The sequence below is a fragment of the Typopeltis vanoorti genome, chromosome 21 (genome assembly GCF_054136105.1).
Source record: "Typopeltis vanoorti isolate ZY-2024b chromosome 21, IOZ_Tvanoo_1.0, whole genome shotgun sequence".
NCBI lineage: Eukaryota > Metazoa > Arthropoda > Arachnida > Uropygi > Thelyphonidae > Typopeltis > Typopeltis vanoorti.
Window position 1 is genome coordinate 81,845,492 of NC_143569.1, and position 27,180 is coordinate 81,872,671.

The 27,180-nt window shown below is 35.7% G+C and overlaps 1 protein-coding gene across 1 annotated transcript in view; it reads left to right on the plus strand.

Annotated features, from left to right (window-relative positions):
- The window catches only part of LOC150095047 (cytokine receptor-like factor 3), an 87,784-nt gene that overhangs the window by 51,552 nt on the left and 9,052 nt on the right, over positions 1–27,180 (plus strand). Inside the window, exons 7-9 of the mRNA XM_090411472.1 lie at positions 14,169–14,277; positions 25,516–25,661; positions 25,830–26,115. Coding sequence (XP_090267598.1) covers positions 14,169–14,277; positions 25,516–25,661; positions 25,830–26,068 — 494 coding nt within the window. The 3' untranslated portion in view covers positions 26,069–26,115. The remainder of the gene's footprint in view (positions 1–14,168; positions 14,278–25,515; positions 25,662–25,829; positions 26,116–27,180) is intronic.

Sequence of the window (27,180 nt, forward strand, 5' to 3'; positions counted from 1 at the left end):
TTCATATTGCACGAGATAACTGTCTCTGAGTAGCTCAAGAAGTTTGATCTTCTTACTTGCATATGATATTTCTGGCTTTCAATCAATACTTTCATAGTTCACTCATTATTGTCATCCTCCTGTAACTCACCAGTCTCATTTATTTGAACATTTTAGAATCAAATTCCTCTGCATTCCCTGCAGCCTATAGCAACATTCTGTTAAATATCTAAAATTTGTGCAAACCTCACACCAAATTGACTCAAAGCCATTATCATCGTTTTCTTCAAGTTCCACATTGAGAGGATATAACTGCACTGAAATCAGTACCTCACTTTCTTGTATCTTTTTTATTGTTTCAAAGAGTGCTATAACCTTCATATTCTATTCCCACGAGCATATCATCCTCTGTTAACCATGTCTCACTGACGCCAATGAATTTATGGACTCACTGTATTAAGGCTGCAAACTCTGTGCCCTTATTCCTAATGCCCTTTGCATTGGTATACAAGTATCATTGACTCTGTTATTCCTATTGAGGCCATCCTTGCATCCCTACCTTGTCTTCCTTTGTCCCTTATCTCACACCAATTTTAGCATCTTATACTCACAGTCCCAGTGTTTACTTTTCATTTCCTTGACTGGCCACACACTCTCCTGCTCTCATTAACAATCTACCCAACTTTACACTACTACTACTCTCACTCAAATGCAGGCCATTTATAGCAAACGGCTCTCCTACCTTCAAATTTCCCACATGTCAACAAACTCACGTCTTCTCTCCCTGCACATTCTAGCTATCATGGCATTAACGATCATTGCTCTTCTCATCAGTTCTCTACTGTCATGCCTTGGTAATACACTCAAAATTCTCACACTCTTTCGCTTCACTGTCTCTAGCAACAATCACAAATCATGTGCTACCTCATTCACAGTTGCAAGCCATTTGTTCCAACCAGCACAGTCAACTCCTCTGTGTTTCCTCTCCTCTCCATATCCTTAGTCTTCCTATTATTGCTTTCTCAGATATACTATTTTATCTGAGATATAAAATAGTATAATAACAGTATACTATTTTACACCATTCCACTGATACCTTTCTTCTGACTCATCTGCCGCCTTCCTTACACTTCCAACTGCCGATCTCTTCTCTCGTTCTGAACATGCCTTAATTCATTTCTCAGCCTTACCAATTCTTTACTTATATCTTCACTTACATCTTTTATGCTGTTTTCTTTACCATTCCTCATTTGTTCTACCAATCCATCATCTTTCTCATCATCTTTTGTCTTGCTACACTCTGTCGTGCCATTTACCACATTTACACTACATTCACTACTCCTGACTTTTGCTATGCTGTATCACTTATGTCATTTATGCTACCATCAGTTGTTTCGTAACTGTTTTACTACTCATTCACTGCTTTTTTTTTATTAATCAAACAAACACTCATTTTTCTCATTCCATTCTCACTACTATCACCTTCAGTCACCAATACGTTACTGCCTATGAAGTCCACATTCAAATCACACTTCACACACATACACACTCTCCTTCCATCTACCTTAAAAATTCATAATTTATCAGCATAATCCAATGAATGCATATAGCACACTTCACATTTCATAAAATGATTAAAATCAAAATTTAACTGTTGTACAGAGAAAGCTGCTGTCATCTTGCTTTTGATACCAGTTAATATACCTTGCTCTAAGTTTAACAATTTTATAAATGAACTCGAACAAACAAGCCCACACACTACAAACACTGCAAGTATACAACTTCTACCACAACTTGCAGATAAACATGCAATTATTATCCACGATTAATTAATCAAAAAAATTATCTGAACTGGGAGCCTTCTTTCACAAACCTGCCATCGAACACCACCTGATGTTCTAAAAAGTGAGTTTTGTTACAGTTTATACAGGGTTAAAGACAGTTTCCAGGAATGGAAAACCTTCTTTCTCTTGCAGAATATAGACTAAGTGGTGTATAATTCTCCATCTGATGAATCTACAATATGAATATTATGTTGTGCCTGTTGAGCTGTGGAAATGGCATTTGCTTCCATGGCACCAGGCTGTCTAAAGATACTGTTTAAGATTCAATTCTAGTCACCCAACAAGAAGGCGAACAACAACTTTTTCTAACCTTTTTTTTTGACCAGCTCCTGAGTTACTCATTTTTATGAAGAAGTTACAAGGGAAATAAGTTGTAATGTTATTTGTGATGTGACATATTTGAATTTCACCAAAGCCTATGATTTCGTTCTGCATTTGTCATATTGATTAGTTGAGTGGATAGTAATTTGCTCTCTATTTACATTCAACAGCCTGTGGATTCAGAATCCACTGTGGTAATGGATGTTTGTGAAAGTTTATGGGATAGATGAATTTCATAACCCAGTGTTTGACTATGCTGCTTATCGAAGTCCTGAAAATGGCTTGAAAAAAGTTTCATGTTTGGTCTCCAGAGCAAAATTTATGGATTATCTAATTCATAATACAGCCATAGTATACTTATGTATTGGGTTGGAAAATAAGTTAATTCAGTTTTTCAGAGTGGAATGAAATGCATTTTATTTAATATATATAATACATACTAGTCGTTATATATTGACCCTCTTTATCAATGACCTCTTACCATCTGTCCACCAACTTCATTATGCCGCGTTCATAAAACTCCCAAGGTTTACTGGTGTTAAATTGTTGTTAATTTTTAAATATGCTATCAAATGTCTTCACAATTATATCTCATCTTCTGCGCCTTTCTAAAAACTATAATTATCCATTTAAACCTTTCTTCTTAACCTTTACTATACTTCTGACTTATGGCCGCAAATAATAAAGCTCACGTGTGCAAAACTTACAGAACAAAGAAATCGCCTCTGGCTGGAGCCAATCTCTTTGTCTGACCTACTGGTGTTTATTCTCGAATTTGGAAAATTTATTTAGTTTCTAGCTGTGCCATCAAATTCGTGGGTGGGAGGTGAATCTCCCTCCAGAGAATAACACACAGTAAACCACACTGAACTTTTCTCTCTCAATTCTAAGTAAATCTATCAACTTAAATTTTCTATTATGCAGTCGTGACAATATCTATTTTTAAGGCTCACACAGATTCGAATTAATGAGTAGTGCATTAGAAATAGAAATCAGGCAAGTTTTTTAAACAAGGAAACAATTTATTTAACATCAATGAATTGTACAATGGGTTAATTTTTAGTTCTAAGTAAATTAGCTTCTATGCTTCAAATCGCAACTAATGATTACGTTTACAATTTAGTTCATCATAATCAATTCTAGTAAGACCATGTGTCCATAATTTTCTCTCATTAAACTTAGTAAAACTCGGATCAATTTTTACATAACATTCTGCAGGTTTAGACAATAGCTATAACATTAAATACTCGATGTTTCACCTTAAATTTCAGCCAGACCTTCTCTCACATATAACAAAATATTTCAAATATCAGCATAAGGCCTAAAGTCCTCAATTATCACTATAAAACAAGTCCCTTAATTAAATCACCGTCACAATCTTTTTCTCTAGCTAAACAATGAAAAGATCTTACTTGAACAGAAGTCTGTACCTCTCTGAATGATCCTTGACATCTCCTTCTGTTCCCGTTTCACTTTAGTATTGAACTGGGTTATCCTCTTCTGGGGCTTGTGAGATCCTTCTTAATTATCAGCGGACATCAGGAACTTGGAGGCATGGAAAATCGTCATCTAATTTCTTCTAAAACAGCTTATCTCAGTCACATTGGTCCCTTGCCAATTTTCTATCTGGAACACAGGTCTCCGATGGCGATTACAAATTATCTCTGACAATGTGAGCAAAACTCCGCTGCTGTAGCGTACATCGTAACTTCAGGTCTTAACCCCACGTGACCTTGGATCTCCTTGCTGACCCAGGACCGGATTGACTAGAACTCGTACTCCAAGAAAAGACAAGACCCCGTTTCAACATAGCGAACTGCTATTTATACGGTCCCGATGACCTTCGTTTTTGCTTACGTCATCGTCCACTGGGTACCGTAATTTTCTGCACCCGACACCCACGTCTATTGGTGCAATTAGATGAGCTACCCCCGTGTAATATCACGCTGCACGTGTACAGTAGCCTCAGGTCATGACTTAATCTTGTTAATCCTGTCTGGAATTTTTTTGTTCACTATGGCATACTTAGACACAATACAATCTCCTTTGTTCTTACGCAAAACTATTTATAATACATTATTCATAATTCAAAGAAAAACATTATTTCTATTACAATTACACCAAGTTTATTCATTGATATAAAAGTATTTTAGCAGGATTTAGTATACTTGTAAAATCTGAATAAAAGGTATTATATTACTAAAATCCCTTTTGTTCAAGATTTAACACTGGTGAAAAACTGATCCAGGTGTCTTTTGACAGCTTCCTCATTAGCGAAGGTATCCCGTTCAAAGAATTCTGCAATGATCGGAATAAGTGGTAATCAGAAGGTGCCAGGTCCGGTGAATATGGAGGATGCGGCAAAACATCCCAGTCAAGACGTAACAATTTACTCCAGGTTGTTAACGATGTGTGGGGGTCTGGCGTTGTGGTGAAAGACAACTCCTTTCTGATTTACCAATTCGGGACATTTTGTGCTAATTGCATGGGCCAGTCGCGTGAACTGTGAACAATAGACAGTTGAATCAATCATTCTGCCTGATGGTAACACCTCGTAGTGGACAACACCTTTATAATCCCACTACACAGAGAGGATGATCTTCTTTGGGTGCAGTCCTGCTTTCGAAGTTGTTTGCAGTGGTTTGTTCTTGTGCCCCCATGAACTTTTACATACCACGTTATCGTACATGACTCATTTTTCATCTCCCATAATCATCTGCTTAAATTTCTTGGCATCGTTTTCTTGGTGACGTTGCAGTGAATCACAGATGGATATGCAAGCAATCATATTGGCCTCAGTCAATTCATGCGGCACCGAAACATCGAGTTTTGAAATCCCAGCTTGTGTAAATGGTTTTCAACGCTTATATGGGGCGCATCACTGATGTCGAAATCTCCAGAACAGAATTTGGCAAACCACTTTTGGTATAAATGTTCTGTTAAGGAACCATCCCCATTTGCTTTTTTGAAATAAAAAAAGCAAAATAAGCCTGTATTGTACGTTATTTCCTTCTATTTCTAAAAATATGTTACACACACGCAACTGAAGTAGGCCGAATGAAAATTTACTGAAAGGTTATGTGAAATGTCGCCTTTCAACTGTGCAATAGCGTTGAAATACAATAATAGTAACAGGTGAAGTGGCGTAAACTTGTACTAACGCATAAACCGAACGAACTTATTTGCCAACCCAATATTACAGGTGTAGACCTGTAGTGGTGCATCGATGACTGTCTAATGAGATAGCTAGGAAACATAAAATATCATTTAGAAAGCAGCCCTAAGAGTTACTCGGTTACTGTTAGCATTTAAATTTTGTGGAATGATCTTAGTAACAGGCTATGGAAGCAATGAATTTATATAACTTTAATAAAGAATAATAATGGAAAATACCTGTTGGATTTCTGCTCATGACATGGACTGTTTATTAGTAACACCACCATGTTCCAACGTAAAAATGTGCACAAATTCACATGGAGAGAAGAGGCAAGGAATAAGAAAAGTCTTATTGACTATGTTATTGTTGATAGTGATGTTTTCTCCCTGGTGCAGATCCAGAGTGTACAGAGGATTTGAAATTGGAAGTGATCACTATTTAGTCTTGAGCAGGATAAAATTGAATTTTATATTGAAAAGAATAACATGTAAGAAAGTTTTAAAGCGAATAAAAGTTGAGCAGCTCTCAGATGTGAACTGTAGACTAAAATACACAAAGATTATTGAAGGGAAAAAAAATGAAAGAGTTTGAGAACAGGAACCAAACATTGGAGATTCAGTGGCAAACCTTGAAGAAAATCCTGATTGATTCAGCCAGAGAGGTATGTGGTGAGGTTGGCTGCAAGGATAGAAAAATCAGAGCTCCATGGTGGACACAGAAAGTAAAAGAGGCAGTGAAGGAAAAGAAGAAATCATATGAAAAATTCCTGGTAAATAAGTCAACTTGTGCTCTTAGAGAATAGAGAGACAAATGTAAGAAAGCTAAACACTGTGTAAAAGCTAAACACTGTGTAAAACTAGCTAAACAAAAGTCATGGGAAGACTTTGGCAAGAACATAGAAAATAAATATCAAGAAGTGGCAAACTATTTTGGAGGTTGTTGAAGAAGCTCAAAAATGGATGAAAGTGTGCTGTAAAAGGAGTTAGAGATGATAAAGGTGACATGAAAATGGGAGAAAAAGATATCCTTGAAATATGGAGTAATTACTTCGAAAAATTGCTAAATGAAATGAGCAGTGATAGCAGTGGTAAAAATCACTCAACAAACATATACTCAGGAATACATATCCATACTTGAAGTAGAAAAGGCCATCAAAGGCTTGAAATGTGGATAGGCAGCAGGAGTAGATGATATTCGACCAAAAATGCTTAAGTATGGTGGCATAAAAGTCTTGCAGTGGCTGCACTGCATAGTTCAGAAGGCATGGACAAAAGGATGAATTCCCGATGATTAGAGTAGAGCTCTCATAGTACCCATATATAAAAAGGGAAACAAAACTGAAAGTGAAAATTACAAAGGTATTTCCTTACTGAGTGTTCCTGGTAAGATTTATGCTAGTATACTTGAGAAACTGTTGAGAAGAATTCTGGAAGAAATGCTTGGTGAAGAACAAGCTGGATTCAGGCCAAATAGAGGCTGCCAGGATCAGATCTTCACTTTACGACAAATAGTTGAGAAATCATGGGAATATAGCAAAGATTTGTATATAAGTTTTGAAGATCTGGAAAAGGCATATAACAAGGTGCCAAGAGAGAAGCTATTCGAAATGCTACAGTTATGAAGTCAATGGAGCAATATATATCAAGCAATACTTAGTCTTTATTTGAGTTGTAAATCAGCAGTTAGGATTGAAAGAAGCACAGGAAGGTGGTTTAATGTTAAATCTGGTGTGAGACAAGGATGTACATTATCCCCCCTCTGTTATTCATTATCTATATGAATCATATTATGAAGGAAAGTGGTATTAACTTTGATATCAAAATTGGAGATGTTAATGTCAGCTCTTTGCTTTATGCAGACGATGTTATACTTCTAAATATAACATCGTCTGCAAGATTCCCTGACTAAATTGAATGACTGTTGTAATAGATATGGTATGAAGGTTAGTATTGAAAAGACAAAGAAAATAGGTAGAATCGTTGAAAATGTCAACTGCGTTGTGAATGGAGAACCTGTGGAACAACTAAAACAATTCAGCTACTTAGGCACGATTTTTAGTGAAGATGGTAAATTAAATATGGAAATTGACAACAGAATCAGCAAAGCTGGTATGGTGGGAAGTCAATTGAATAAATTCATATGGAATAAGAGAGAAATTAGTCGGAACACTAAATTAGTTGTATACAAGACAGTGTTGAAACCAGTTTTAACTTATGGATCTGAGAACTGGGTCAGAAGTAAAACACTTGACCAAAGACTAGAGACCACAGATATGAGAGTGCTGAGAAAGATTAGTGGCATGAACAGATAGCATCAATGGCAATATCATATTAAAAATGAAGATATTAGTAAAGAACTTGACATATCAGCATCCAGGATGGCATTAGCAGAGCTAATCTCAGGCGGTATGGTCGCTTAAACAGAATGGGCGAGGAAAGATTAGCAAAACAATTGTTGTCCTCCAGGTTTGCAGGAAAACGACTCAGAGGAAGACCAAGATATAGATGGATTGATATGGTACAAAGTGTCTTAGACGATAGAAATATATGATCTGATAATATTGGCGTCTTGACAAGTAACAGACTGATTTGGAGGAAAATTGTAGATAGGAAGTTAGTAATGATGTAAATTTTTCGTGTAGTACTATCATATCCTGTACACCCCTTAAGGGTACATGGCAAGAATTTGATGATGATAATAAAGTATTAAGTATTTGTTATAACCAGAGGATGAGTTAATTAAAAACTGATGCATAATAATCTGATTTAACTTAATATGTTTGTATATAAATATGTATGTTAAAGGCAGATTGCTTAATCAAAGAAAAGTAACTGGAAGGGATAACCATGTAATCTGTCAGTGAATCTGAAGTAAGTAATCTGAATGTGGAGAACTAACTAGGGATTCTAACCATGTCCAGTTTCGTCTTCCTGTTCTGGGTGCATCATCAGGGAAGAACAGGATGAATAGGAAAAAGTCTATTACTGGAACATCTTTATACTTAACAGAAGTGAAGAAAATATCATCAATATGAAAAGCATCGATGATAAAAAAGAGTGGAGCTGGTAGAGGAATTGCAGAAGTACCATATTGTCAATATATTACCATCCTGGTTGGACAAGCTCTCCAATCACTGTCCATGTACCACTCTCCATCCAGCAGGTTGGAGGTTTGAATCCTGCTTGGCCATAGATGTTTGTGACTTGTCTTTAGGTGCGAGATGAATTTCATTGCCATGTGAGACCACTTCCCTGCTTATTGAAGGAAAGAAATAATTTTTGCATTATATACAAATAAATAAAAAATGGGAAAAAAAAATTAAAATGATTCAAATGAATTCCTTACCCCAAACTTAATAATGATGTATTATAGGTTTAAAAGCTTTCATGGCTGGGAGATGCATAAAACCTTTTATATATAATTGATGTAATTGAGACTAAGAAAAAAAATGTGGAAGAGAAAAACTTGGAAGAACTAGAAGAAGAACAAGCTGAGTTTAGGCCAAATAGAGGTTGTCAGGTTTAGGTTTTCACTTCTCAGGAAATAGTTTTGAGAAATCTTCAAAATACGAGAAGGATCTGTACTTAAGTTTTGCAGATCTGGAAAAGGCATATGATAAGGTGCCAAGAAAAATCTGTTCAAAATGCTACAATTATATGAAGTAAATGGAACATTATCATCATCAAATTCCAGCCATGTACCTTCAAGACTTATACAGGATGTGATAGTACTACATGAAAAATTTACATCATTACTAACTTCCTATCTACAATTTTCTTCTAAATCAATCTGTTACCTGTCAAGACTCAACATTATCAGATCTTATATTTCTATCTTTTAAGGCACTTTTTACCGTATCAATCCACCTATATCTTGGTCTTCCTCCTGGTCTTTTCTCTGCCAACCTGCAGAGAATGCTTGTTTTGCTAAACTTTCCTCTCCCATTCTGTTTAAGTGACCATACCACCTGAGATTAGTTCTGCTAATACCTTCCTGGATGCTAACAATGTCAAGTTCTTTCTTAATATCCTCATTTTTAATATGATATTGCCATTGATGCCATCTGTTCATGCCTCCCTAATCTTTCTCAGGACTCATATCTGCAGTCTCTAGTCTTTGGTCAAGTGTTTTACTTCTGACCCAGCTTGCAGATCCATAAGTTAAAATTGGTTTGAACACTGTCTTGTATACAGCTGATTTAGCGTTTTGACTAAGTTCTCTCTTATTTCATATAAATTTATTCAATTGACTTCCTACGATACCAGCTTTGTTGATTCTGTTGTCTATATCCATATTTAATTTACCATCTTCACTAAAAATCATGCCTAAGTAGCTGAAATGTTTTACTTGTTCTATTGGTTCTCTATTTACAATGAAGTTGATATTTTCAGTGCTTCTGGCTATTTTCATTGTCTTGTTATTGCTGACCTTCATACCATATCTATTACAACAGTTATTCAATTTAGTCAAAGAATCTTGCAGACTTGGGTAGCAGATTTTCATCTGTATAAAGCAAAGAGCTCACATTAACATCTTCAATCTTGATATCAGGTTTAATACCACTTTCCTTCATAATGTGATCCATATAGATAATGAATAACAGAGGGAACAATGTACATCCTTGTCTGACACCAGATTTAACCTCCCTACTGGCTGATTTGGATGAAATAATGAGACCAAATTGCATTTCTTATCCATGTTATTCAATGGGTGTTACAGAATCAGATCCAGATTTAGCTGGAAGTCTATAGACATCATGGCCAGTTGGGGGGTTAACATTAAACCATCTCCCTGTACTTCCTTCAATTCTAACTGCTGACTTACAATTCAAATAAAGACAAAGTATTGCTTGATATAATGCCCCATTGACACCATATAACTGTAGCGTTTTGAATAGCTTTTCTCTTGGCGCTTTGTCATATGCCTTTTCCATATCTACAAAACTTAAATACAGATCTTTGTTATATTCCCATGATTTCTCAACTATTTGTCGTAAAGTGAAAATCTGATCCTGACAGTCTCTATTTGGCCTGAATCCAGCTTTCTTAACCATTTCTCAAATATACTTGCATAAATCTTACCAGGAATGCTCAGTAGGCAGATACTTCTGTAATTCTCACATTCAGTTTTATTTCCCTTTTTATATATGGGTACTATGAGAGCTCTACTCAAATCATCTGGAATTTGTCCCTCTGTGCAGGCCTTCTGAACTATGCAGCCACTGTAAGACTTATACCTCCATACTTGAGCATTTCTTGTTGAATATCTACTCCTGCTGCTTTTCAGACTTTTGATGGCTTTTTTTCCTACTTCAAGTATGGATATATATTCCTGATTACATGCATGGTCATTGTTTTTTACCACTCTGCTGTCACTGATTGTTTCATTTAGCAATTTTTCGAAGTAATTACTCCATACTTCAAGGATATCTTTTTCTCGAGTTTTCATGTTTTTATCCTTTATAATCTCTAATTCCTTTTACAGCACTCTTTCTTTCATTTGTGAGCTTTTTCAACAGCCTCCAGAATATTTAGCCACCTTTGTGATATTTATTTTCTATGTTCTGACCAAAGTCTTCCCATGATTTCTGTTTAGTTAGTTTTACACAGTGTTTAGCTTTCTTACATTTGTCTCTGTATTCTCTAAGAGCACAAGCTTGACTTATTTGCCAGGAACTTTTGATATTCTTTCTTCTTTTCCTTCACTGCCTCTTTAACTTCCTGTATTCACCATGGAGTTCTGATTTTTCTATCCTTGCAGACAACCAAGACAACCATGGAACATTATAGAGAGTAATATATGGTCTATATTTGAGTCAGCAATTAGGATTGAAGGAATTACAGGAATGTGGGTTGATGTAAAATCGGTAAGATACATATGCACACTTTCTCCATTTTTATTCTTTTATTCATCATTTACATGGATCACGTTATGAAAGAAAGTGGCATTAGGTCTGATCCCTTACACAAGAGGTCAAAGGACTTATAAGCACGTCAGTGCCATGTGGGGAGGTGCAGATGAGGACTGAGATAGAAATTTATTGATGTATTTTTGTAGAGTTGTAGGTTGTTGTTTGGGAATACTTCATGAGGAAGGCTGTTCCAGAGGACAGAGTGGATGGAATGAAAGAGGAAAAGTATGATAAGCAGGTTCAGTGTGTTTGCAGCTGCACTATAAAGGGATGCTGGGCAGCTGTTGCTCTTGTATTAACAGGTACAACAGAAAGTGGAGGAATGATGGTGACCAGTTCAGTGGAGTAATAGATGTGAGATAGAGGTTGAAGTGAATCTATAAGAGAGGAATCATCTATGAGCCGAATTGCTTTTCTATGGATGGCATCAAGGATTTTAAGGGAAGTTTTAGTTGCCCCCACTCCAAACATGTAAACAGCATTCTAAGCATGGGCAGGTTTGGGACTTGTATATAGTTAAGTGTTGGTTGAGTGTAAAATAGCATCTTGAATGAAAGAGAACACCTAGTTTTTTGGAGATGCTGAGGAAGCTATTAATGTGATGTGTTTATATCAGGAGAGATTGAAAATAAATGTTAGTCCAAGCAGATATATCTGATTTTGTCTCGTAATTTGTGTATTACTGAGGGTAAGTGAGCTGAGATCCCTTTTACTAGAGAGATGGCATTGAGCATGATAAGATTGTCCTCATCACATTGAAGGAGTATAATATGTAGATCAGTGTTTGTCTCTGGTTGTAGATGATCTTGTAACTTGAAATGTCAGAGTACTGCATTGTTTGTTAAAAAGTAAGATGAATGGAGAGAACTATTATCTGCAAAGCTGTGGATAGGATTTAAATGATGTTACTTCATGTAAATGATTTTATACTACTAAACGTTATAATACAAAAAATTTTTTTGTATGAAAATGTGGTCAAAAGACAGACTATGATATAGGGCAGGAACACTGAAAGCATCTGCATCCTAATAAGGGAAACTTAAGTAAGACATTTCAGCTGTTTTTAGTGAAGATGAAAAATTAAATATGGAAATAGGGAACAGAATTAACAAAGGATTTAACTGAGTAAATTTATATGGAATGAGAGAAATTAGTTATGAAATAGCTGAATACAAGACATAGTTAAAACCAATTTTAACTTATGGATCTGGAATGCATGTTAGAAGGAAAAGTTGATTAAAGATTAGACCAAAGATATGAGTTGTGAGAAAAATTGGAGGAGTGAAGATGAAAATAATTTATATTTTAGAGTTTCAGTAAGGATGTTTCTGTGCTGCTGTTACAAGGAGAATACAAGATAGTCATTTTGTGCTATCTCATGTTATTTAAATATGTGGAAATTGTTTTCTTAAAATGTTTCTAAACCTGTGGAGAGATGTCAGTAAGACTGATGGCATTGAGACCATCACTCTGGAAGTCTGAAATAGCTTGAAAAAAAAAAAAAAAGTTTGGTCTCTAGAGCAGGGTTTCTGGATTATTTAACCCTTAGCCCACTCATGATCCTAATACTAATATACCATCAGTTTGCAAGTTTTCACGGTATTCACATAAAATATACACATGTACAGTAGCAAATAAATTAATCTGAACACTTGTGTTTTAAAGAAAAATTTTAATTTTGCAAGATAATAAGTACAAAAATTAAACTGCAATTTTACCTAACAATTTATATGTATTCCTCTAATAAGTTCATGCCTAAGCAAATTATTTAAGCAAATTCATTGTAGAACACATTTTTCTTATTTCTGCATCCCTAAACCATATTTTTATAATGGATTGTATTAAGTTATCTTTGTATCACAATTTAATTTTCCAAGTCCTCTTTCTCACTATGGCCACAAATTTTCTTTTGGATTAGTGTCAGGAGAGCTACCTGGCCACTAAAGCAATCGGATGTTATGATTTTTAAGGAAATCTTTCACTTTTTTTTTTAAATGTGGATCCTGTTTGAAGATGAGTTCTTTGTCTTTCTGGATCTGTGGATCACTCTTTTCTTCAATTTATTTTTATATATTGGCCACTTTTCATCATGGACCATCATGTGTAAATGATGAACATCTTTTTTAGCCGGGTGTTTAAGAGCTTTTTGAAAGTGGCAGGAGAAGTCTTCTCAGCTGTTGATTTGCAAACGTAGTGTACCTGCTCTCCTTGGATAAAGAAATGGCTCTCATCTGAGAATATGATCTTCTTTCACTTCTCAACAGTCCAACCTTTGTACACTTTTGCCCACTGGAGCCTCTTTTTTTTGCATAGCCTTCATCAACAATCGTTTCTTTTTTGGTCTGTGAGCAGTCTTCCCTACTTCCAACAATCTTCAATGGACTGTCATGCCAGAAACATTAATCCTAGTAGTTGCCAAGTCTCTGTTTAAGTCTACAGCAGGCAATCTTGGATTCATTTTGCTTTTTCTAACTAGTAAATGATCTTGAGTAAGTGTAGTTTTCCTTTTTTGCCCATATTCACCTTTTCTGTAAGGGGAAAAGATTCCTGTCTTCCCAAACCTCTTTAAAATTGCATTAACAGTACCCAAACATAAAGCACGATGAATGTCAACTTGTTTTCACTATTAAAAATGCACAACACTATTAATAAACATTGTAGAGGTAGTTAAAACACGTAGCACTCAACCAAAGTAGTGAACTGAAACAAAAATCAAACGAAATCGAAAACTTGACAAAAAATTTGGCTTGTTTGAATTAATTTGTTTGCTACTGTATATAGTGGGGAGAATACCTTGAATGGAGTCAATTAATTGCATAATTTTTTTATGAAGCTAGTCCCATGCATGAATGTTACTTTTGATTCCTGACAATTTAGAATTACTTAATATTTCTCAAAAGCATATAAATCTGATTTATAGAATTGCTAGGTTTTGTAATTTCTTTTTACTTCTCAGAATGGGACTCTACCAATCTATGTTATATGCTTACCAATGAAGCAAAGATTGCTACAAGAAACAACAGACAGCCAGCTCTTGTGCTTTATTCCAAGTTACCTCTACAAAGGTATTTTGATTTAAAAAGAAAAATTGTGTAGTTAGTATAAATTACAATATTATCATAGCAGTTGGGGTGGGGAGAATTGAAAACCAGCTTGAAATAAATTAGAAATATGTTTAAAAGTCGATCTAAGTTGGTAGCAATGAACAAGAATAATTCATATTTTTTTAATTACTCTAGTTCATTCTGCAACATCTGGCATTTTGATTATATTGAAATGAAAAGAAAATTTAGATTTCAATACCCTACCTTATGATGATCCACTTATATAATGCTTTTTTCAGTCATTACCAGTGTCCATTTATATGATGCTACATCTGCTTGTGTGATTTGTTTCAGTGACATGATGCTACCGTGAATCAACTGATGCAAACTATTTGTGAACTCAGTTCATTTACGATGTTGTTACTCACTATACCTCTGTTTTTGTGTTTAGTTGTGAATTATAAACTGTTTATAACTATTTTATTGTTGTTAATAGTGATAGATTAAATTGAGAGTAAGGGTGCTGTTGCTCCAATGGAAAGAAGACACGTAAATCTATTACATGTTAAGATTAAATTTAGTAATAGTGTATCTCACACCAAGAGAGAGAGACCACAGGCTAACCTTACTGCAATACTCTTGTTACAGTGTACAGGTTAAAAACAAAGATACTTTTCTAAGTGAAAAAAAAGCTCTACACTAGTTAATACTACAGTTATCAGTAAGCATAATCTTATTGCTGAAATAGAAACTTTTAATGTAGATTGATGACCAAACTGTTACCTGGTTGGCAGGTTTCCTTAAGCCAAGCTATTCAGAATTAACTTTTTCATTTGTAAAAATTATTATTCTAAATTTTTCTTTTGCATATCTGACATAAATAAATGTTTTATTTTTTTTATTAGATCATTTATCCACATATGTGACTGCTTAAAAATGTCATTAAACCATTACATGCATTTTCAAGTAAAAAAAAAAAAAGGGTGTATGTGTATTTGTCAAGAAAATTAAAGAATATGTGGAAGGAAATTGAAACTGGAGAGAGAGAGAGAGAGAGAGAGAGAGAGAGAGAATATGTATTAAGTGTTTCAAAGTGAGTGTCTGTTAGGTGATGTGAACACAACAAATACAGACGGTAAGATTGAAAATGATGTTATTAATGTCAAATGTGCTTCAATGGAAATAGAGGAGAATGAAATGGATATTAATAAAGCAATAGCGTGCTTTTGTCTCTCTAAATTCGTAAATATGAATGCTGATCACTGTATAACCTTAAAAGAAAGAGCGTGCTTAAATGTTATCCTTCATAGGACAAAGCATGAAATTGAAAAATTGTAGAAATGGCAAGATTTATGCAGGGCTGAAAAAAGAAAGAAGCAGGTGATCTGAAGGAATAATAAAGACTGGCTGAACAAACAAGAAAAACAAGGAGAAAATTATGTATGGAGACTCAATGATCAGGGAAGTACTTAACAAAAGTATGACAAAATTGTGTTTCCCATATGCAAATATTCACAATATTAGCCATGCCATCTGGATGCAACAAGGTAAGTCAGAGGAAATGATTGTCTTGGTTGGTACAAATGATTTGTGAAGCGAGAAGTATTCTGTGAAGGGAGGATGTAAAGGACTTGTTAGAAGAGGAAAAACTGAAGACAGAGAAGATGAAAATTGTAAGTCTCTTACAATGCTATGATAGAGGTGAATTGAGGAGGAGGGCATTGATAGCTAACTAGTCTACATGTAGATTGTACAAAAAGAATGATGTAGAATTTGTGGATCTGTGGTCTGTTTGATGGAAAGAAGCATTTGTACAATGCTGATGGACTGCATATAAATTGTTTTGGTATTAGGTGTCTCTGGAGAGAGAGAGAGAGCTTTTTTTAACCAAGTATGCTGAATTGCAAATTCAGGGAAACTTAAGCAATTAGGGTGGAAGCAAGTGAGTTTGTATGAAGGCACCCATGAAGCGAGTCAGTGTGAGAATGACTAAGTGAGGAATCTAGTCTCTCAAGCAAAAATGTTGAATAGGGTAATCAGTTCAGAAAGTAAAGGTGGATGGGGAATAAAGGGATGCTATAGTTTCTATATACTAATGCCAGAAGTATCAGGAAAAAGGAGGAGGAGAGCTTTTGGCATTGGTTATTGGTTAGTGCAACCTTGCCAAGGCATTAGTGAGACTTGGCTGACGGCAGATGATGTAGTTGAATGTGAAGGGTTTAGTATTTTCAAGGAAGATAGAGAAGACAGGATGGGTGTGTATGTAGGGGGGGGGGTACTGCTGCTGATGATAGCATATGAATTGCAACCAAAAAGAATAGGAGACAGACAGGAGGATGGCCGTTCATTTGAAGCAATCTAGTGTGAGATTAAGGCCAGTAAGACAAAATATACAGTTGGTTGTTGCTATGGAGCCAGGGAGTTCCACAGATGATCTGGAAGACATGCATCACCAAATTAGTAAAATGAGTAGAGGTTGAGTAATTATTGTGGAGGACTTCAACTATGGAGATATAGACAGGAAGGAAGAAAGATCACATGGCAGGAAGGAAATAGAATTTACACACCTGCTTACTTAAGTTTCACCAATTGCTGAAAGTGATCATGCAGTCTTGATTTTGGGGATTGTAAAACATGAGGAATATTCTATCAGGAAGGGATATTTGTGGAACTACAAGGCAGGTGATTATAGCATGTATATGAAGAAACTTAAATTTGTACCATGGCATAAAACACTCCTTACCCCCTAGGCATATTAAATTGTATGCCTAGGGTAAGGAGGGTTAATCACGTAAGAGTTTGATGTGATGGATGAGTAATATCATTAAGCACAAGCTGCAGAAGAAGATTATGCTCTGGAGGGTATATAAAGAGAAAGGTGACCAGCAAACTCATGAACAGTGCTCAGGCAAGGAAGGCAAAATCAGATTATGAGAAGAATCTAGCCGAGTAGGCAAGAGGAAATCCCAAAGAGTTCTTGCGTTATCTGGCAAGTAAGAGGAAGAATGACTATGGAAAATTAACCTTAATGAGTGATGATGATCACGAAGAGACAGAAGTGGATAAAATAGTTGTTACTGAGTGACCACTTTGCAAGGGTATATCATCCTAGTGAGGTTAAAGCAGTGTTTGTCACTACTTTAACCTTGTGACAGACACTAATGTAGGAACAGAGGTGGATGAATTGTGGAGGTTCTTAGGATATTGCAGAATCTCACTGTTAAATATAGCTGTAGGATTAGATGGGATATCAGCTAGGGTTTTGAGAGAGTGTTCAAGAGAACTGGCAATGCATTTGACTAGGCTGTTTAATTTAAGTCTCAGCTCTGATAGAGTTCCAAGGGAGTGGAAAGAGGGCAAAGTAATTTCTTTGCATAAGGGAGGTTCTAAGACTGCATTAGCAAATCGTAGACCAATCAGTATCTCAGGCATGGTGGTAAAAGTACTAGAAAAATTGCTAAAAAGAGAATTCAAGAATGCATAGATAAAAAAAAAATATATATATATATACTGTATGAGGGTCAACATGGTTTTGTGAAGAATCAGTAATGCCTTAGTAATTTACTAACTTTTTATAATAGAGTAACAGCTGAGTTGGATAAAGGAAATGGTCACATGATGAGTTTGCTGGATTTTGCAAAGGCATTTGGCAGAATACCACATGGAACTCTGTTATGCATAAGTAGAACAAATGGGGATAGATACGACGCTTCTTAAGTGAATAAGAGGGTGGCTGGCGGACAGATATCAAAAAGTGGTGTGTGTGTGTGTGTGTGTGTGTGTGTGTGTGTGTGTGTGTATATGGAGGGGCAGAATTGAGGCAAAAAGAGGTGACTAGTGGTGCACTGCTGGGACCATTGCTGTTTAAGTTGTACATAAATGATTTAGGAAATAACCTAAAAAGAAATATGAAGTTGTTTGCTGATGATGCAAAATTAGGTACAGTTACTGAGTGACCACTTTGCAAGAGTATATCATCCTTGTGTAAATAGGCTCTCACTATGTGCAAAAGTTAATAGGTGTCGGTTTAATGTCGAGATATGTAAAGTTATTCATTTTAGATAAATAGATTACAAGCTGTGTATCACATTGATGGCACTGTACTCCAGGAAATAGATGAAGCTAGAGAATTAGGGGTGGTGGTAGACAGTTAAGTTAAAGTTTAGAGGATATATTGCTAAGGTAGCAAAAGCTTGGCTGTTGAACACATTAACAAGAGATAAGGAAGTTGTTATTCCTCTCTGTAAGGCCTTGATATGACCACATCTGGATTATTGTGCTCAAGTCTGGTCCCCTGGATTTCTTGGGGATGAGGAAGCAGTGGAGAGGATTCAGAAGCGAGTGACTAAGATGGTGAGTGGTTATGGAATGTTCCCTATGAGAGTAGATGGAAGGTGCGTGGATTGCAGAAGTTGGTTGATAGGAGAAAAAGAGGAGATATGATAGAAACATTTAAGTTGCTTAAAGGGTTTTATAAGATAGATGCAGGGGAAATGTTTCAGCACTAGGTTAGAGGGACCAAAACAGGGGATCATCCCTGGAAGTTGAATAAAGGTGTGGTTAGTAGGGGTATGAAGACTAGATGTTTTGCTTGGAGAGTTGTGAATGAGTGATTGTGGGAGAACTAGGGGCCATCCATGGGCCCTAGTTCTCCCACAACCACACCTGTTCTGACAAATTTTCTCTGAATTAATCTTGTGAAAACCCTCAGTAGTTCGAATGTCTCAATCATATCACCCATTTTCTGCCTATCAATCAGTTTCTGTAACCCACACATCTTCAACCTATTCTCTTAAGGTTCATTCCATAGACCAGCTACTAGTTTGGTCACTCTCCTCTGGATCCTCTCTACCTCCTTCCCATCACCAAGAAAACCTGGCACCCAGGTCTATGCACAGTAGTCAAGATGGGGTCTTATCAATTATTGTTCCTCGATAAAGAGAACAATAGCCTGCTTTTCTCTTCTTGTCAAGGTATTCTTCAGTAACCAAGTGATCTGATGAGATGCTTTAGCCACTTTTGCTGTGTGCCCCCCCCCCAAACTTTAACACCCTATCCACTAACACTCCCAAGTCTCTGGCTTCGTCAATTTCCTGGAGTACAGTTCCAGCAATGTGGTATAATGCTGCTAATATTTTCACCCCAAAATGCATAATCTTACAGTTTGTCACATTAATTTTGGCATCGTGTGTATTCACTTTTGCTCTGCCCAACTTTGCATCATCAGCAAATAACTGAACAGTTCCTCTCAGATCCTTTCCTATATCATTAATGAACAAATTAAATAGCAGTGGTCCAAGAACAGAACCCTGCTGCACACCACTAGTAACAGAACTTCTTTTGGACTCAACTCCTGAATAAATTACTCTCTGATATCTGTCCATCAACCACCCTCCTATCCATCTCACCAACCCTGTATCCATCCCCATGTGCTGCAGTTTAGTGATTAGAATTCCATGTGGTATCCTGCCAAAGGCCTTTTGTCAAGTCCAACAGTATAACTGTAAACCCACAGTTATAAAGCATGGAAATTAACCACAGAAGGCAGGCTTGAAAGATGACATTACCTGTTCACAATGAGTTTAACAACCAAGTTACAAACATTATGGAGCTTATGACAATATTTTTATTTTCTGATGAACCATCCTGAAATAACTTGGCAGTGTATCAAGAAAAATAGTTCAAATATCAAAGGCAGTCAACGTCAGAACAGCCTTCCAACCAGTCAACCCTTACGAAGCTTTCTACAATCTCCTTTTTATAAACATCTGGGTGTATACAAGATTCCATGTTCTTGTGGAAAGAGATGTATGTAGGTCAAACTGGGAGAAGTTTCAAAATCTGCAATAAAGAACATATAAGTGATGTTGAAAATAAAAGGGAAGATAAAAGTTGACTTGCAATGTACATCCTCAAAGAACACTTCAACAAGTTGTTCAAGGAGACCTCAGAGGTCAGCTCAAAAGGCACACTAAATAGGTACCAAGGAATGATGCTTCACAACATTTGGAAGTCTTTAATTAATATGTATAACATTCAAGACCTTTTCTGCATGGCATCGACTATGCCAACAATCAGTTTATACAACCATGTAGAAACTGCACATAACATGCTTAATGATACTTATGATTAAACTATATTCCAGTCTTTTCAATTTATATATATATTTCAATTTATGTGGAAAGGCAGCTGAAATAAATAATATTCAACCAGAAATGCTCAAATATGGAGGTATAAAAGTTTCATGGTAGCTGCACAGCATAATTCAGGTCAAAACAAATTCCAGATGATTGGAGATCTCTCACAGTACCCATCTATATCAGGGGTCAGCAACCCGCTCGCTGCATGCGGCCCAAACATGCATTTTTGGCGGCCCATAAAAGTTGACCATACTTATTTGGCATGTATGTTGAATTATTCAGTGATGTATTTTGTATGATGAATTAATCAGTTTTGCAAAGAAGATGTTAGTCGCATTTGGAAGCACATACATTTGCGAACAAGCATTTTCTGCCATGAGTTTTAGAAAAAACAGATTTTCTTCTCGACTGACTGATGAATATTTGCATGCTTTGATTCAAATTTGCACCTCAGATTATAAAGTGGTTATAAATAATTTGGCTAAGTGAAAACAATCTCAAAAGTCACATTAAGCAGGGAGACACGCATATTTGATGCATAAACTATATTACTTTGTTTTTAAGTGATATTAATTTTTCATTGAGTTTTATTTTCATGCTTATTTCATATCTCGTACTTTAAATATTTCTGTGTATTTTAAGATTGATATAATGAAAATAGATAACGTACGTATTTTTTAACTCACTATTTTCTCTTAATTAAATGCTTGCAGCCCGATCCTTAAAAATAAAAGTTTAATGTGGCCCAAGAGTCTGAAATGGTTGCTGACCCCTGATCTATATTATAAAAAAATAATAATAAAAAATAAAATAATGAGAATTACAGAGGAATTCCCTTATTTAGCATTACCAGGTAAGATTTATGCAAACATAATTAGGAGGTTAAGAAAAATTGTGGAGGAGAAACTTGGAGAAGACCAAGATAGCTTCAGGCCAAATACTAGTTGTCAGGATGAGATTTTCACTTTAAGGCAAATCAACAGAAGTCCTCCTGGAAATATAAAGAGGATGTGTATTCAAGCTCTGCAGATATCTGGAAAAGTCATATGAGAAGGTACCAAAAGAAAAGCTGTTCAAAACATCACAATTATATGGTGTGGTGTTTTAAGTGGATTAACTGCTCTCCCCACTTTGGGCAGCTAGTGCTACTTTCCCTTGCCCTCAGTGAAAAAGGGGGAGCAGCTAATCTTTTGTGCTCATTACTTGGCTGTCTTTTTTAAGAGATGTACTATATGTGTCAGTTCAAGGGAACCCGTGTAATATTTTTGTTTTCTCTTTATTTTTTCTAATTTTCTCTTATTTTATCTTTATTTAATCTTATTTATTCTATTTCTATAATTTCTTTGTTTTATCTCTGTTCATTATTTAACTTCATTAATCTTTACTCTACTTTTAGTATATCTTTCCTATACCAGAAGAACCCTAGACATTTATTTTTTTGATTAATTGACTGTGCACACTAGTGTTCTCCTTGTGGTATAAGATATATTAATACTTCCAGTAGAGTTCTCTTTCTATTGTAAAGCCATTCTCAACAATAAACAGTCGTGGCTATCATTAAACCCCCCCCCCTGCTCATTGGATCGTGTTTATTTTGAAATCAGGCGGCACACTTTGTAAACAAGACAAATATATTTATTTATGCTAATGTAATTATACAAATCACACAATACTGAAATATTCTTTCTTACTTCACTTTAAGCTTGAAACATTAGAGTAAATTAACCTTTAGTAAATTCACGGAGTTATACAACATATTACAAACTTATCAACATTTTAAAAGAAAACCATCAACCCATGTACATTCTAAGGAATATCATGCTCTGTTACTTGTAACTAGAAATTCCAACTATCACTTTATGCAAACTATTCTCAGACTATTTATAATAACTCTAAAAGAAACCTATCAGTCCTTCTTAGACAGTTTCACATTTCATAAGCATAATTACAATGGAAATCAACTCGCATATCTTCTTTATTGTGCACTCGTTCTTATTTTCAAGTTCCTTGACTTCTTTTCCATTTCAGGTTTTGGGCTTTCACTCAGAGATTCCATTGGCTCCCGGGTGCAGCCTGGAGCACGATTTCCCAGTGTTTAAGATTCGGGCGAGGGTCCGACGATTGAGGCCTATGCAGATTGTCTTAATGGCAACACACTCTGGTCCTGTGATGCTTCTCCCTCAGTAGTTTTTCACCTCCAGTAGCTGTCCGTGACTTCATTTGGATTGGCGAATACAGTGGATCGATTCCTACTGACGTTCTTTCCTCCTTTTCTTTTCCTGGCATCGATGTCTTTCTTCATTCTTGGATGACTTATATACAAATTTCTCAGGACTCTGGACGAAGGGTTAAGATCCCCGAACATTCCCGCGCAAGCTGTCTTGACCTTCACTTTAACGCTGACTTTTAGTTCACGCTGAAAGTGCACATTTACAAAATGGCAGAACTAGGTTAGATGTGTACCGTCCTTTTACCACTGACCTTGAAGGTGGTATCAGGCTGACTTTGAACACAATAAATTTCACTTGCACTTTATACAAAATACCGAGACATCAATACATTGCCGATTTCTATATTGCCTTTGAACCTTACATTTTCAGACATCTTCTGTTTTTTTACAATCTAGTATGCTAGTTCCTTGGGCTTAAATACATGGGCTGTTGAGATTATTTGCAACGTTAAATACAAAATTATTTTGGTATGTTATCGAGATGTAACTGCTGTAAAAGTCGATGCAAGAAAAGGAAAATTTATACTGCATTGAATTTTACACCTAAGCTTAATAGATCAAATAAAAGTACTCTGGACTTTTATAAACCTTCAACACTTTGGGGATTCATATAAAGCTCTTAAGGGGACCACTCAGTGCTTGTTGTAGGAGGAGTAGAGCAAAAATTTATGAAAGTTGAAAGCTGCAGCATTTCAGCACTACAACATTGTAATTGTTGCATGTATATTTTTGATTGTGTCAGGCTAAATACAAGTTAATTAGCTTGAGCTATGAAAGAACACTTGTAGAGAATTGCCAAGATCAGGACCAAGCAAACAAACATTGATTTGCATGAGGTTATCATTGTAAATGCCACTGCAAGTGATTTGGTATGATATCTACTTTAACAAAAGCTCATTAAATAATAAAATCATTTCCATCATCTTGTATCAGTTGTCTAAAGTGACAAACATTCTGCCTAATCTTGATTTTATGCTGCAGTTTCATTCATTCATGGTTAAATGTAGAGATGAACAATGACTGATTATCATCATGTAGACAGATGCAGCTCAGCTGATCTTTTGGTAATTGGAACTTTTACAAAAAGATGAACATGGTGAAAAACAAATCTCTGTATCAGTTACAAACATCCCTTTCCACCATGAGAAAATCACAAATATACTGAAACTTGAAACCATTGCAACTTGTACACAACTGATGCAATACGAGGGTGGTCTGAAAAGTTCTCGGCCTAACAATGAAAAAAAAAAACAAATTTATAATTTCAAAATTATTTTTCAACATAATCTCCCTTAAGACTAATGCATTTATTCCAGTGATGCTCTAGCACCATTATCCCCTTCCCGTAGTGGTTCTCAGTAAGATCTGCAAGGTACCCCTCTACAGCTGCAATCACCTCTTGACTTGAAGAAAAATGCTGACCATGAGGAAGAATTTTAGTTTTGGGAAGAGAAAGAAGTCAGAGGGAGCCAAATCTGGGAAATAGGGTAGATGTTCCAACAATTCATAGTTGCAGATCTCTTAATTTTTCCATTGCCAAAACACCTTTGTGGGCAGGTGCATTGTCCTGATGAAAGATGATTGTTTTCTTCTTTAAACTGGGTGTTTTCTCACGAATTTTTTCATCTAGTCTGGTTAAAAGATCACAATAATATTCCCTGGTTATTCTTTTCAAGATAATTAATAAACAAAAATGCCTTGAGCATCCCAAAACACCGATGCCATGACCTTTCCTGCTGATGAAACAGACTTTGTCTTCTTTGGCACTGAACAACCTGCTTCTGTCCACTGTTTTGATTGCTGTTCGGATTCTGGTGTGTAATGGTGAATCCAAGTCTCATCCATATTAATAAATCAACCCCAAAATCAGTTTTATTCTTGTTAAAATGCTCTAAGTCTGTTCAGAGATTTTTTTCATGCGAGTGCATTTTTGATCTGCTGTGAGAAAGCGTGGCACCCATATTGCACAAAGCTTTTTCATTTGCAATTCTTCATACAAAATATATCCTATTTCTTTTGAAATGCCTATAGTCTCAGCAATTTCACGCACTTTGACTCGCCTGTCATCCAATACCATATTGTGCACTTGATCCGTGATTTCTGGTGTTTTACACTTTTTGGACATCTTTCACTTGGATCAGCTTCAAGGCTGGTACAGTCATGTTTAAACTCGGTAGCCCATTTCTTAATTGTCGAAAATGAAGGAGAAGAGTGCCCATAAATTTTTATGAACTTCAAATGAATTTCTATTGGTATTTAAACCTTCTTTTACCAAGAATGTTATAACTGCACGACACTCAATTTTATCCATTTCAAGGGATACAGACTGCACTTTTGCTTCAGACAGCTGTATAAAACAAACTACTTGATAGAATGACTTGCAATTTCATATGGATGCTTATGACAGATGTAACAACTTAGAAAAAAAAATCTTGTCGATAGTGTTGCCATCTATGGTCAGGGCTGAACACTTTTCAGACCACCCTCATACGCACTACTCAGTTTGTTCATTACACGTGTATTTAAATTAAATGCATTTAAATTGTCACAAATGTGCATTAGGCAAACTATTTAAAAAAAATAAAATAAAATTATATCTACTTATGTGTGACAGGTACTCAAATTATCCAGCCATCCATATTTAACTTTAGATAACTTGTAATGCATGTCTACAGATGTTCCATTGTGAATAGTTGGTTGAGGCATATGTATTAACTAAAACTGTAGAAATAGAATAATAATAATTAGAAAATAAAAGCTTTCAGAGATCAAAGAATTCAAATCAATAATGTTTGCAGCATTACTGAAATTATTCCAGTTAGGAAAATTTTTTTGTTTTTTTATATAGAACTTGGGACAGTTTTCAACATCTTTCAATTTTTCTTCCAGTTGTAACCATTCACTGATGTTTCGTATCTTGGAAACTGGAAAGGAGCGAAGACAAGATGAAGGACTTGCTGTACTCGATAGACACAATATGGGAGAAGGAGATGGAGAATATATGCAACCTGGTGTCATCTTCATTAATTTAGAAGGTAATGTTAGTCTTTGTGACATATATGAACACGTGCAAGTTATACTATAATATGTTGAAGCATATCATAGAGCCTCACCTGAATTATTTTTACATTTCCTTTAAATATAATCCAGTTTTTTTCTGTCAATTCTGAAATTTTACATAGTTTTTAATTTTTTCTTATCAGGTGTAGTGTTTGTGGATGGAAATGAAATGACTACAAGGCTTCCACCCCTCCGCAGAGGCACAGCTGTTGTTTTTGGTGTGGAACCTCTCGTGTCATTGGGAAAAATAAGAGTTACCATAGAAAGAGGAGACAAGCAAGTCACTTACGATTGGAAAACACTAAACATAAAGAACTCTGATCTAGGTTTATATTTTGCCTTGTTTTGCTGGCAAGAAGGTTGGAAAGTCAGTGTTGAATAAGGAAGAAATCCCTCCTATGTGTTGCACAATAATACAAAATCTTTGAGGTATTTAGAAGTTTTCCTATTTAAAATTTTTAATATACATTCAATTAATGTTTTGTTTAAATATAGTAAATGCACTTAACTCATGATCATTTCTTTCACATATAGAAATTATGGTCAGATTAATTAGGAAACTCCATCTCACCTCTTTTTTTTTTTTTTTTTTTTCAACCTTTCCAAATAATCCATAACTTAGAAAAATGAACCAAGACTATAGGATATCTGAAGGATATCTCAATTACATTTAGAACACAAGAGGCAAAATGATATCTTTACACGTCAAGGTTTGTTTCAGCATTGCAGTTATTCTCAGAGTATTTGCAATTTTTGCTATATGGCCCCTGACTGGAACTTCAAGATGGCTACTAAAACTCCAGGAGTCCTAGCCTGAACAGCATCTTCTAGCATAATCCATGAATATAATATGACATTGGATATCTAATCTGACCAAAGTGCATGACTTTACATTTACTAACATTGAACTGACAGCCATTTTCACATGTGCACTGTTCAAGCCTATTCAAATCACTCTGAAAATACTGCATATCAGCAGCACTTCTGATTACCCTATCTATCTTTGCATCATATCATATCAGCTATTTGATGATGCAATGATAGTTAGGGTAGAGATAGGTAGGTTGCATGTCAAATCTTTCCCAATGTCATTAATATACAGATTGAATAACAATGGACCAAGGACTGATCCCTGTGGCATACCACACCTTAAATCTTGCTGACTCACATCCCCCATATATCACTTTTTGATATCTGTCAGTTAGCCATCCTCATATCAAATCCCATATTATCCATTTTATGCAACAGTCATGCTGTATTCTGTCAGAAGCCTTAGCAGAATCCAAAAGTATCATGGTTTATCCATTCACGTTGTCTTACTCAGCCATAACATTATTACAGAATGTCAGCAAGTTACTCAAACTTGACCTTCCCCCTCAGTAAACCCATGTTGTTCATTGTAAAGTATAGTTTCTCTGTCATCTCATTTCTATATGTGAGCTCTAACCAACTTTTCCAAAATCTTTACCATCACTCCAGAGATACTGATAGGTC